Source organism: Otolemur garnettii, unplaced genomic scaffold (genome assembly GCF_000181295.1).
Source record: "Otolemur garnettii isolate 467f Iridium unplaced genomic scaffold, OtoGar3 scaffold00152, whole genome shotgun sequence".
NCBI classification, from domain to species: Eukaryota; Metazoa; Chordata; class Mammalia; order Primates; family Galagidae; genus Otolemur; species Otolemur garnettii.
The window spans coordinates 1,025,264-1,036,553 of NW_003852547.1; the positions used below are offsets into that span (position 1 = coordinate 1,025,264).

General features: G+C 48.2%; 2 protein-coding genes across 5 annotated transcripts in view; one reads left to right on the forward strand and one right to left on the reverse strand.

Annotated features, from left to right (window-relative positions):
• The window catches only part of XRCC1 (X-ray repair cross complementing 1), a 25,547-nt gene extending 23,691 nt beyond the window's left edge, over window positions 1-1,856 (reverse strand). For 2 of the 4 annotated variants that reach the window (XM_023518976.1, XM_023518975.1), the window contains exons 1-2: window positions 1,692-1,846; window positions 1,202-1,294 (exon numbers count right to left, since the gene is read on the reverse strand). In XM_023518976.1, coding sequence (XP_023374744.1) covers window positions 1,202-1,294; window positions 1,692-1,742 — 144 coding nt within the window. In that variant the 5' untranslated portion in view covers window positions 1,743-1,846. Of the gene's footprint in view, window positions 1-1,201; window positions 1,295-1,669 lie in introns of all 4 variants that reach the window. The other 2 variants (XM_003799485.3, XM_023518977.1) reach the window with 2 other exon arrangements.
• Window positions 1,857-2,252: 396 nt separating this feature from the next.
• PINLYP (phospholipase A2 inhibitor and LY6/PLAUR domain containing) lies at window positions 2,253-5,765 on the forward strand. The gene is made up of 6 exons (XM_012811141.1): window positions 2,253-2,317; window positions 2,999-3,138; window positions 4,202-4,318; window positions 4,905-5,057; window positions 5,282-5,425; window positions 5,611-5,765. Exons 1-6 carry the CDS (start codon window positions 2,253-2,255, stop codon window positions 5,763-5,765), a joined length of 774 nt encoding a protein of 257 aa, XP_012666595.1.
• The last annotated feature ends 5,525 nt before the right edge of the window (window positions 5,766-11,290 follow it).

An 11,290-nucleotide genomic window follows, 5' to 3' on the forward strand; every position in this document is an offset into this window, starting at 1 on the left:
ATCCTACCCAATGAGCTACTGGCGCTGCCCCTCATTATTATTCTTTTTTTTTTTTTTTTTTGCAGTTTTTGGCCAGGGCTGGGTTTGAACCTCTGGTATATGGGGCCAGCGCCCCACTCCTTTGAGCCACAAGCACTGCCCCTCATTATTATTCTTATATTAGAAATTTAGTAGCTGCTTAAAATCCTAAAATCATTAGGACAGTTTCTAAGTGTGTATATTTTTCCTGGCAAAAGAATTCTCGGCTTCTAATTCTCAAAAGGCTTTGTGACCCAAAACTTTTTTGAAACCAATGAGCAAGAGAGAGAACAAGAATATGTCCAATTATCAGGCACAAACATGTAAGCCCTGCTTCCCCAACATCCCTCCCCCAAAACCTCTACATTCAGAACTAAGGAAATGTGGCCTGAATCAAGAGAGACAGTGTGTGAACACAAAGCAGTATGATGAAGTGGTTAAAAACACCAACACTCAGTTGTGGCCTCTGGTCTTAGCACTGTTATTTATTAGGGGTGATCACAGCCCCTACATCACACCACTCCTATGAATGTGGAGATCATGCAGGTCAAACACCCTAGCCAACTCCTGGCAAAGAGAAGATGCTTAAAACTCATTTAGCTCTCTTCTCTCAATGGTTTCTCATCTCCGACAGGAACAGCCTGTTTGGAATTCTATGATCTTCCTGTTTGTCTTCCTCCAGATTCACAGGGATGTGGTTCGGATTCAGTGATTATATGTACAGAACAGACTCAAAAAGAACACAGCCAGCATTCCAGAATGGTACTTACACTGGCCACTTATTTCCCCTGCCTACACTTCAGTTTCCCCCTCTTTAAAATGCAGTTAATTGACTTAGTTGTTCTTCCAGGACACCTTCCAGCCCTGAGCCCACTGACTTCAGGAGGCAGGAGAAACAGCAATGATTCATTCTGTTCCAACTGAGGAAACTAGGGCCCGAAAGTGGAAGCAACCTACAGAGGCCACTCACTGATTCCTGTGGTCATCTTAGACCTTGTCCTTCTTGGGTCTCCTTTCTACTCTGCCTAGGAGCACAGGGATTATGCTGTCCATTTTCCAAGTAAGGAAGCTGAGGCCCAGAAGAGAAAGTTACTCAACCCATTGCCAGCTGGCTCCAGAGCAGAATCTGGACTCTGGGACTCCAGGCTCCTAATAAATAAGTATAGGGGCAGAGCAGGATCACCTGTAGGACCACAGAGATGGTCTTCTCGCCTGCCTTGGCCGCCCGCCATTTTCGGTAAGTGTCTGCCTTGAGAAGGTTTTCTGCACAGTGAGTCTGGAAACAAGAGTGGGAAAGGAAAATTAGGGCACAGAGATGAGAGGTAGGCCTCCAGCTCTCAGATCATTTCAAATCCTCCCAACCCTTCTGCAGTTCTCCAGATTTAAACGTCCCTGTTAATCTCGCCCCCGCCCCGCACTCCGTCTTAAATTTCCCGGAAAATACTTTCCCCTGGAAATTCACATATGGGCTCCCCTATTCCTCCTTTTCTCTCCGGAAGTTCCACAGACGCCGGAAGTTCCCAGATTCCACAGCTCTCTCAGAATTCACTTTTAACCTCCTGGAAATCCCCCATGACCCTCCTTACACTTCGGCGAAGAACCCCAAAACTTCTTTTAGTGCTCTCTCATTAATTCCCTTATGCCTTCTGACCTCCCGCACGCCGGTCCCTCACCGAGTCCTGGCTGCTACAGGACACGACGTGGCGAAGGCGGATCTCGGGCATGTCAAAGTGGTGGGCTTCTTCTAGCCCAAAGGAAGAGGAAGGGTCTGGATTTGGGGCGGGGGGGCAGAGAGAAGGGGCGCCCTGCGCGGGCTTCAGTGCGCAAGCGCGCGGGGCTCGGGCCTTTCAAAACGCGGCGCGCGGGGGCTCGCGTCGACACCGCGCATGCCCAATCCAACCTCTCGGTGGAGGTGGGCAGTGAAGCGCTGTATTCCCTAGCAACGAGCTTTTTCTTCAGCCCCGCCTCTCTTTGGCTCCACCATTCTCTAGCCCTTGCTCCAGATGACGTCTACACCCAGCATTCTGGGCGCCTAGCAACAGGAGCGGTCTCCGGGATTGGTGGCTAGAAGAAACTCGCCATTCTCATTGGACAACAGAGTCACCAACCAAACTGAACCCTGGAAAGTAGGAGGAATGCAAACCTGAGTGAATTTTCGCAGGGAACCCAAATCTGGCTGCGGCACTGTCCTCTCCCCCTGTCTCCTGCTGCTACACTCTTCCCCATCCTCCTCTATGCCGTCCCCCTCCCCCCCAAAATCTCAGATCTCACTCAGCCTTATGCCTGAGGCCAAGAGAGAGTGAGTCAAGGCCCTTATATAAAACACAAAGCATGAGCCCAAACCTCACACTCACACACTCCCCGAGCCTAGGGTGCGTCCAGAAATGCCTCAGTTTCCCAATATATGACCTGCAGGCATCTGTCTCCTACCACGCCTGCTTCTGAGCGCTGACAGGCTCCCCTCTGTTCGGTCCCCTTGAGACAAGGGTGCAGCCTCAGCCGGGTCGGAGCTGAGACAGCTTAGACACAGAAGTGTGAGCCAAGCACGTGAAAGAGAAAGGAAGGGAGACAAGGCACCCAGGCCCTGCAAGACGAGTCTGGACATGCTGGACGCTCCCAGATAGGGGCCCACCCACACTGCCATGCTGGGCGCCTCTTTGAGAAGAAAGAAGGATTGGAGATCCCAGTCTTGCAGTCACTCTACACCTTCGGGGAATCAAGTGACCCGACTCTGACCTTGGTCTTCCATCAAATAAATAAATGAAAGATGTGGTGGGAAGGTGAGAAAATAAGGAAGTGACCTTCTTGGACCTGATGGAAAAGGGAGTGGAAGTCTGGACTCCTGGGTCTCTCGTGGAGGAGGAGCCTGGGCACAAGATGCCTAGGTCCCTTTTGGATTCAGGTTTAGCCTTCCCAACTAGGAGGCCACAGAGGACTGCCCTGGGTTCTGACCTCAGCTATTTCTCACCTTGGGGTGAAGGTGGGTCTGGACCCGCCCCTCCTCAGCTTCCTATAAGGGCTGGGGACCCAGGATTGCAGGTTCACACACCATGAGGTCCTCCACAAGACCAGGGACCTTTCTGCTGGCCTTCATGCTGCTCTGCGCCCTCCTGGGTCTTGGTGAGTGACAAGGGACCCGGACTCCTTGCTGGGACCTCAAGAAAGGAAGGACTCTGAGAGAGCACTCAGCAAGGTCCTCAGGGGTTTCGGGAACGGGAGGCATCCTGGCAATTCGGGTTCATGGAGGAGGCAGAGAGGTAAAGGAAGAGAAAGCCTAGAGCTCCAAGGGAAGAAAAGCTCATGTGAGTGGATCCCTGAGAGAGGGGGTTTGGTGGGCTCTGAATCCTCTGTCTCCCAGGCAGAGTCCCAAAATAAGACACCTGAATTCTAGAAAATCAGATGACAGCATGACTAGAAGGGAAATCTTTTTTTTAATAATAATAAAAAAATAGCCAGTATGGCAAGATCAGCTGGGCAGTATAGCAGGTCTCTGTCTCTAAAGTAATAACAACAACAATAATAATAAAGGGGGGAGATATTTCCTTTCTCTCTGCACTCTAAGGAGTTCATGCCCCAGTTCCCTCTTGGACATGGGAGTCCAGGAAAACCTCACTTTACCCAGGACCCAGGAATCTGGGCTCCTAGTTGCCTCCTCTCACAGGACCAAGGAGTCTATGCCCTCAGCCCTCCTGGTCCTCTCCATCCCTCCTTGACATGGGATGCAGACCCCAGCCCGAGGCACTCCTGCTGAGCTATGTGGTATGCATGACCTATGTGGTACTTGCAAGGGGGAGCATCCCACACCCAAGAACCAGCTGGACTTGAAGTTTTACAAAAGTCCATGAAAACCTTCACCTTGACCCCTCCCTGCCCCTGGGCTTTCTCAGAGAACCCTGGCGTCCAAAATCCTCAACCATGTAATTAGGGAAACAGGCTTCTTGGTGGAGTTGCTTCCGGCTCCTAAAAGCAGCTTTGAGGGCATCACCACCACTTCCTTATCAGGCTCTGGACAGTTCCCTGGAGAGTGGTCTATATCCCACCAGTAAAAAGTCAGGAGATACTAGTTCTTTCCTTCCTCAGGACCCCAAAGTCCATCTCTCCTGCCCTCATCTCCCCCTGGTCTCCAAAGTCAAAGTCCCAAGACTATGTGGTCCGTGACTACAGCCCACCCTCTACACTGCAGGGTGCCCACTAAGCTGTGAGGTGTGTAAGGGCTCTGGGCCCACGTGCAGTGGAAAAATGAAGACATGTGATGCTGGCAAGGACGCATGCGTGGTCCTCGTGGGGGAGTCCAGTACAAGTATGAGGGCGTGAGTGGGGGAGGGGCAGGTGTACCATCCAAGTAGAAGATACCACAGGGAGGGGGAGGGGGTACGAAACCATTATGGTTCTCAGGATTGGTTGGGTGTGGGAAGAAAATCAGAGGAGAGCAAGAAAGTGTGAAAGACTCCAGATGGAGGGAAGAATTAAATGCTGGGCACAGTGATTCAGGCCTTTAATCCCAATACTTTGGAAGGCTGTGGCAGGAGGATCACTTGAGGCCAGGAATTTGAGGTTGCAATGAGACCATAGATGCAAGGTCTGAGGAGTGACAATGGAAGAATCTGAGAATGTGGTGCAGGGAGCATCCTGGGGTTTGTAGGAAGAGATTAAGGTGCAGAGAGGGAAGGGCAAAGTGATGAAGGCTGGAAGAGAACATGTCACACAGCCTTGGCGGAGGCCATAATTAGCCTGAAAAAGAGGATGGCTGTGGAGTGGAATGGAAGGGACCACATCAGGAAGTTGCAGGTTTGGGGAGATGTAGGATTAAGAGAGACCCTGAGACATGAACAGGAGGCCAGGAAGTGGTCAGCCAGAGCCCCCTCTTCCTGTTCCCTACTTGGCAGAGGGCCAACAGTCGGTGAACACCTACAAGGCCTGCATCAAGTTCACTGATTGCTACTCCGGTTTTGTGTCCACCACCATGAGCCCCAAGGACTACATGGTATCCAACGCGCACTGTTGCCAGAGTGATGGCTGTAATCGTGATTCTGTTCCGCGTAAGTGCCAGCTCAGCTGCACCCCAGGAGCCTGTGGTGTGTGCTCTGGCTCACCACCAGCCAGTGCTGTAACATCGGGCATGCATCTTGGTTGCTCTGAGTCTCTGTTTTCTTACTGGTAAAATGTAGTGTCCATTAGTAACCCTGGTGTTCTCCAGGGTTCTGGGGTGTTTGGGAAGGGTTTATACATCCCTATACACCTTATACTTTATCCTCACCCTCAGCTCCCCAGAACAATCGTACTGAAAATGGCCTGCTTTGCCCTGCCTGCATTGCACCCTTCCAGGAGACGTGCCCAGGGACCCAGGCAGCCCGCTGTGTTGGCCAGGAAACCCACTGCATCTACTTTGCTGGCAACGTGCAGGCTGGTGAGGCTGCCTAGATCTCTGGAGCAGGGGATGGGGTCCCTAGAACTAGAGGCCCAAACTTCTAGATTCCAGAGGAAGAGGGGGCTCTAGAGAAGTGGGTAAGGAGGTGATTGGAGCCAGGGTTCCTGGGTCATGAGGAAAAAGGGGTTGGAGTCCCTGATTCTCATCTGAAATCTCCTTCACAGGTATCTTCAACACCAAATTTGCTACTCGTGGCTGTGCCACAGAGAGTGCCTGTTACACGAAGGTTGGGGCTGAGGTACCCTCAGCCTCCTATCTCTACTTCCTCCGCAGAGCAGACTGCCTACCAGCCCCCCAGCCCCCTGGCAGGGCTGAGTGAAGGACTGTGGAGTATGTATGTGGCCTGAAGTCCCCATTTGTCTGTAGTCTGCAGCACCCCATGTTCCTATAAATTAAATAAGAGAGCAAGCTTGAGTCCTTGTGATGTGATGTATCCTGGGAAGCGGGGGTGCAGAGAGTATGGGTCTTTTTTTTTTTTTTTAGACAGAGCCTCAAGCTATCCCCCTGGGTAGAGTGCCATGGCATCACAGCTCACAGCAACCTCCAACTCCTGGGCTCAAGTGAGTCTCCTGCCTCAGCCTCCCAAGTAGCTGGGACTACAGGCGCCTGCCACAATGCCTGGCCATTTTTTGGTTGCAGCCATCATTGTTGTTTGGTGGGCCCGGGCTGGGGATTCGAACCTGCCACCTTAGGTGTATGTGGCTGGCGCCTTAGCCACTTGAGCCACAGGCACCGAGCCGAGAGTAGGGGTCTTAATCTTCTTTTCTTTTCTTTGTTTTGTCTTTGAGATAGAGTCTCACTCTGTTACCCTGGGTAAAGTATGTGGGATCGTAGCTCACAGCAACTTCAAACTCCTGCATTTAAATGATCTTATTGCTTCATCCTCCGGAGTAGCTGGAGCTATGTCTGGCTAGTTTTTCTATTTTTATTAGTAGAGACAGGGTCTTGCTCTTGCTCGGGCTGGTCTCGAACTCTTGAACTTAGGCAATCCGCCCACCTTGGCCTCCCAGAGTGTTACAATTACAGGTGTATGCCACCTCACCTAGCCATAATGTTTTCAAATCCCCTTTTTTCAAGGAAGTGAGGGAATACTCTGCCTTCTATTAAGGGATTACTCTTTGCCAGGTCCCTATGGTAAGTGTTTTCCATACTATATCTCATTTCATGATCACAACTCTATGAAGTTGATATTGTCCCCATTTTATAGATGAAAAAACTGGGGCACACTGTATAGGTGTCACTCGCCTTGGCCTTGTGTCAAATAGCTAGGAAAGGTCAGTGCTCTGATTGCAATCTCAGTGTGATAGACTCCAGGTCCTGAATCACCTTTCCTGATTAACCTCTTTTTGCTCCATTTTTCATGTCTGCAACATGTAGACATTAATAGTTATAGCAGTGTTTTCCAACCTTTTTTTTAATCTCTTGGCACAATTGAACGTATAAATTTCCACAGCACACTTAAATTATGTTGATTCAGAACAAGAGTAAAAAATACTCACTGTGCTTTAAACTTTTTTTTTTTTGAGACAGAGGCTCACTACGTCACCCTCAGTAGAGTGCCATAATGTCACAGCTCACAGCAACCTCAAACTCTTGGGCTTAAGAAATTCTCTTGCCTCAGCCTCCCAAGTAGCTGGGACTACAGACACCTGCCACAATGCTGGGCTATTTTTTGGTTGTAGTTGTCATTGTTGTTTGGCAGGCCCGGGCTGGATTCGAACCTGCCAGCTCTGGTGTATGTGGCTGGTGCCCTAGCTGCTACAGGCACCGAGCCTGTGCTTTGAATTTTTGAAAAATAATTTAATTGATGATCTTTAAAATTTTTCATGGTGCACCTAAGATCCTCTCAAGACACACCAGTGTCCCACAGCACACCAGCTGGAAATCACTGAGTTATAGCATCATAGAGTTGTTGTGTCAAATAAAAGGCAATTTACAAAGCACTTAGTGCAGGTCCTGACACCTTTAAAACGTTGCTGATTCTAGAGACAATATGTATGTCTGAGTAAATAGTAATCATTATAATAGCTGCCACTTACTGAGTGGCCATTAGTTGGCAGGTGCTAAACATTGGCAAAATTGTGACTGACTAGATGATGCTATAGTAACAAGTCCCTCATCTTAGTGGTTTAAAATAACAAAATCGTATTAGTCAACTAACACTGTAATAATGCTGTGTAACAAATCATTTCCAAACTGAAACTTTTAATAACAAGCATTCTTCTAAGGCTGTGGGTTTGGCTCCAGTTTGGGATCTGATTCAGGTCTTCTCTTTGGGATTAACACAATATTTTGCAATCAGTGGCTCCTTGGAAAATGCTCTCATGACAGATCACAGGAGCACAAAAGCCAAGTGTATTAAAATTTATTTATTTTTATTTTTTTTTTCTTTAGCCACATTTTTTAGATTTCCTGTGCAATGTTTTATTTGACCCATGTGTTACTCAGAAGTGTTCAATCTCCAAGTGTTTTGGGATTTTTCAGCTACCTTCCTGTGGTTTATTTATACTTTAATTCCATTGTGGTGTGAGAAAAAAACTTTCTCTGATATCTGTTCTTTTAAATTTGCTAAGGTGTGTTTTATTGGCCCAGAATGTGGTGTATCTTGCTGAATGCTCCATGTGAACCTGAGAGTTCTGTGTAGTCTGCTGTTTTTGCATGAATTTTTCTATAATGTTAACTAGATCCATTGGTGGTGCTCATTTCAACTGATTTTTTTTTTTTTTTTTTTGGAGACAGAGTCTGTGTTGCTCTCGGTAGAGTGCTGTGGTTCACAGCTCACAGCACCCTCAAACTCTGGGGCTTAAGCAATGCTCTTGCCTCAGACTCCCAAGTAGCCAGGACTACAGGTGCCCGCCACAACACCCAGCTATTGTTTTGTTGTTGTTGCAGTTGTCATTGTTGTCTAGCAGGCCCGGGCTGGACTCGAACCCACCAGCCCCAACGTAAGTGGCTGGTGCCCTACTCACTGAGCTATGGGCGCCAAGCCCAACTGATTTTTTACTGATGCTCTGCCTGCTACATTTGTCTATTTTTTTTCCTTTTTTTTTTTTTGAGACAGAGTCTCACTTTATCGCAGTGTCACAGCTCACAGCAACCTCCAACTCCTGGGCTTAGGCAATTCTCTTGCCTCAGCTTCCAGAATAGCTAGAACTATAGGCATCCATCACACGCCCTGCTATTTTTTGTTGCGATTTGGCCAGGTTCGAACCCGCCACCCTCAGTATATGGGGCCGGCGTCCTACCCACTGATCCACAGGTGCCACCCCGGATTTGTTAATTATTGACAGAATGGTGTTAAAGTCTCTAACAGCACCATGGGTTCATCTATTTTTCTTTGAAGTCCTATTAGTTCTTGACTCACATATTTTAATGCTTTCTTGTTAGGTGCTTATACTTTATCTTTATTTTTGACACAGAATCTCATTCTATTACCCTGGGTAGAGTGCCCTGGTTGTCATACTTCCCAGCAACCTCAAACTCTTGAGCTCGAGCAATCATCTTACCTCAGTCTCCCACATAGCTGGGACTACAGGCGCCTGCCACAATGCCTGGCTAGTTTTCCTATTTTTAGTAGAGACAGGATCTCGCTCTCGCTCAGGCTGTTTTTGAACTACTTGAGCTCATGCAATCCACCTGCCTCGGCTTCCCAGAATGCTAGGATTATAGGCATGAGCCACCACACCTGGCCAAGTGCTTATACATTAAGGATGGTTACATCTTCTTAGAGAATTAACTCCTTTTTTACTATTACTTGTGATCCATCTTGAGAAATATAGCTTCTTTCTTTCTTTCTTTTTTAGAGATGGAGCCTTGCTCTGTATCCCAGGCTGGAGTACAGTGGCAGATCATAGCTCACTGAACCCTTGACCTCCTGGGCTCAAGTGATCCTCCTGACTCAGCCCCCTGAGTAGCTGGGACTACAGGCCTCTGCCACAATGCCCCTTGCTAGTTTTTTTTTAATTTTTATTTTTAATAGAGACAGGGTCTTACTCTGGTTCAGTCTGTTCTTGAACTCCTGAGCTCAAGGGATCCTCCTACCTTGGCCTCTCAGAGTGCTAAGATTACAGGTGTGAGCCACCTCACCTGGCCAGCCTGGGCATCTTGATGTGGCAGTGATGGCAGGGGTCCCAAAGGCAGTGAGAGGATAGGCAATACATGAGCATTTTTCAAGCCTCTCCTTGTATCATGATTGCTGTTGTTACAGTGACCAAAACAAATTACATGGCCAAGTTAGGATGAGAGGGATAATCCAAGGGCCTGGCTACAGAAAGACTGAAAAAACTGAGGACATTAATGGGCTGAGAAGGGTCCAGAGCTAGGGGACATTATCATTGCAAACTCCCAATGTTTAAACAGTCCCAAACTTCAAACAGACCTGCACCTGCACTCCTTCCAAAGTGGCAAAACTCATATATAAATAAAGAGTCTTGATCCCAGCCCAAGAAATGCTTTCCTGGACAGATTCACCACTATCCCAGGACCCAGGAATCTAAGCCTCCAACTTTCCCCTCCCTCCGACCCAGAAGTCAAGGTTGCAGCCCTTGGACAAATAGTCAAATTCCAAAAGAACAGACACAGACACACTATGGGATTTCTATTCATTTTTATTCATCCCCTGAAAAAGCACTACAGGTCGACCACACCCTTCATGTGTCCTTTACGGTTCCCCACCACAATAGACACAAGTCCCTCCATCATTATCCAGAATGTATGAAACTCAGCTATGGTGATGAGGTGGTCTCATCCACTCACACAAGTTTTTTGTGCCTATCCTTCTTCCAGCGATGGCAACACCAACATTCATCATCAAACATTTCCTGGAATTCCTGCCTTCAAAGGTCTTCTAGCCCTGTGGTGCTACTTTGACACACTCTGATGGCAGCCAGTGATCTGTCCACAAAGGAGTCTTAGTCTTTTCTGCTTGGATACTCCCAGAGACGATATGAATCACTAACAACCTTATGCCTTCACAATACCTAAAGTTCAATCCTGTCATGATTTCAGAGACAGCCACCCCAAAAAGTAGTTGTGACACTCAAGGGTACCAATATACAACAATGTAAGCACAACACACACTCCTTAATAAACACAGACACGCACAAACAAGATTATCATACTTTCTCAGAGATGATCTCTGGTATGTTTACCTGCTGACAAGAGGGCAGAGGAAATTTAGAGCAGTGATGCACAGAGCAGAGATGTCAGGCAGGACCCAATCAAAGACAGCCTCAAAGTGGCAGGAAAAAGAAGAGGCCACTCTTGTGAGCAAAGGCATGGGGATGGGACAGAGGCACCCAGATTAGAGTCATCTTGGTGCTGCCTGGGACTGAGGGTGTGTGGGCAGGCTCAGTGAGACCCATGTTTGAGCTCCCAGTGTGCCAGGCTTCTCAGGAAAGGGGGCAGTATGTCGTTTGTGCACAAACATGCACATGTGCACATCCACACGCTGATTTCTCACAATAACCCCGTGAGGTAGATGCCATCTGCTGCATATATGGCCCTCCTGACCCCAAGTATGGCCCCTTGACTGAATCTAAACTTCATACAAAATAAATTCCTTTATTAAAAGGATTTGTGGCTCTGTGCCTGTAGCTCAAGCAGCTTAGGTGATAGCCACATACACCAGAGCTGGAGGGTTCAAATCCAGCCCAGACCTGCCAAACAATGACAATGACAACCAAAAAAGAGCCGAGCATTGGGGTGGGTGCTTGTAGTCCCAGCTACTTGGGAGGCTGAGGCAAGAGAATCACTCAAGCCCAGGAGTTGGAGGTTGCTGTGAGCTGTGACACTATGGCATTCTACCCAGGGTGATAGCTTGAGGCTCTGTCTCCAAAAAAAAAA

Excerpts from the sequence above, each read along its gene's own strand:
- PINLYP (XM_012811141.1), top strand. The coding sequence starts at position 2,253 with ATGCCGTCCCCCTCCCCCCCAAAATCTCAGATCTCACTCAGCCTTATG. Across the intron at positions 2,318-2,998 it reads ATGCCTGAGGCCAAGAGAGA|GTGGGTCTGGACCCGCCCCT; the intron begins GTGAGTCAAGGC and ends CTTGGGGTGAAG. Across the intron at positions 3,139-4,201 it reads CTGCGCCCTCCTGGGTCTTG|GGTGCCCACTAAGCTGTGAG; the intron begins GTGAGTGACAAG and ends TCTACACTGCAG.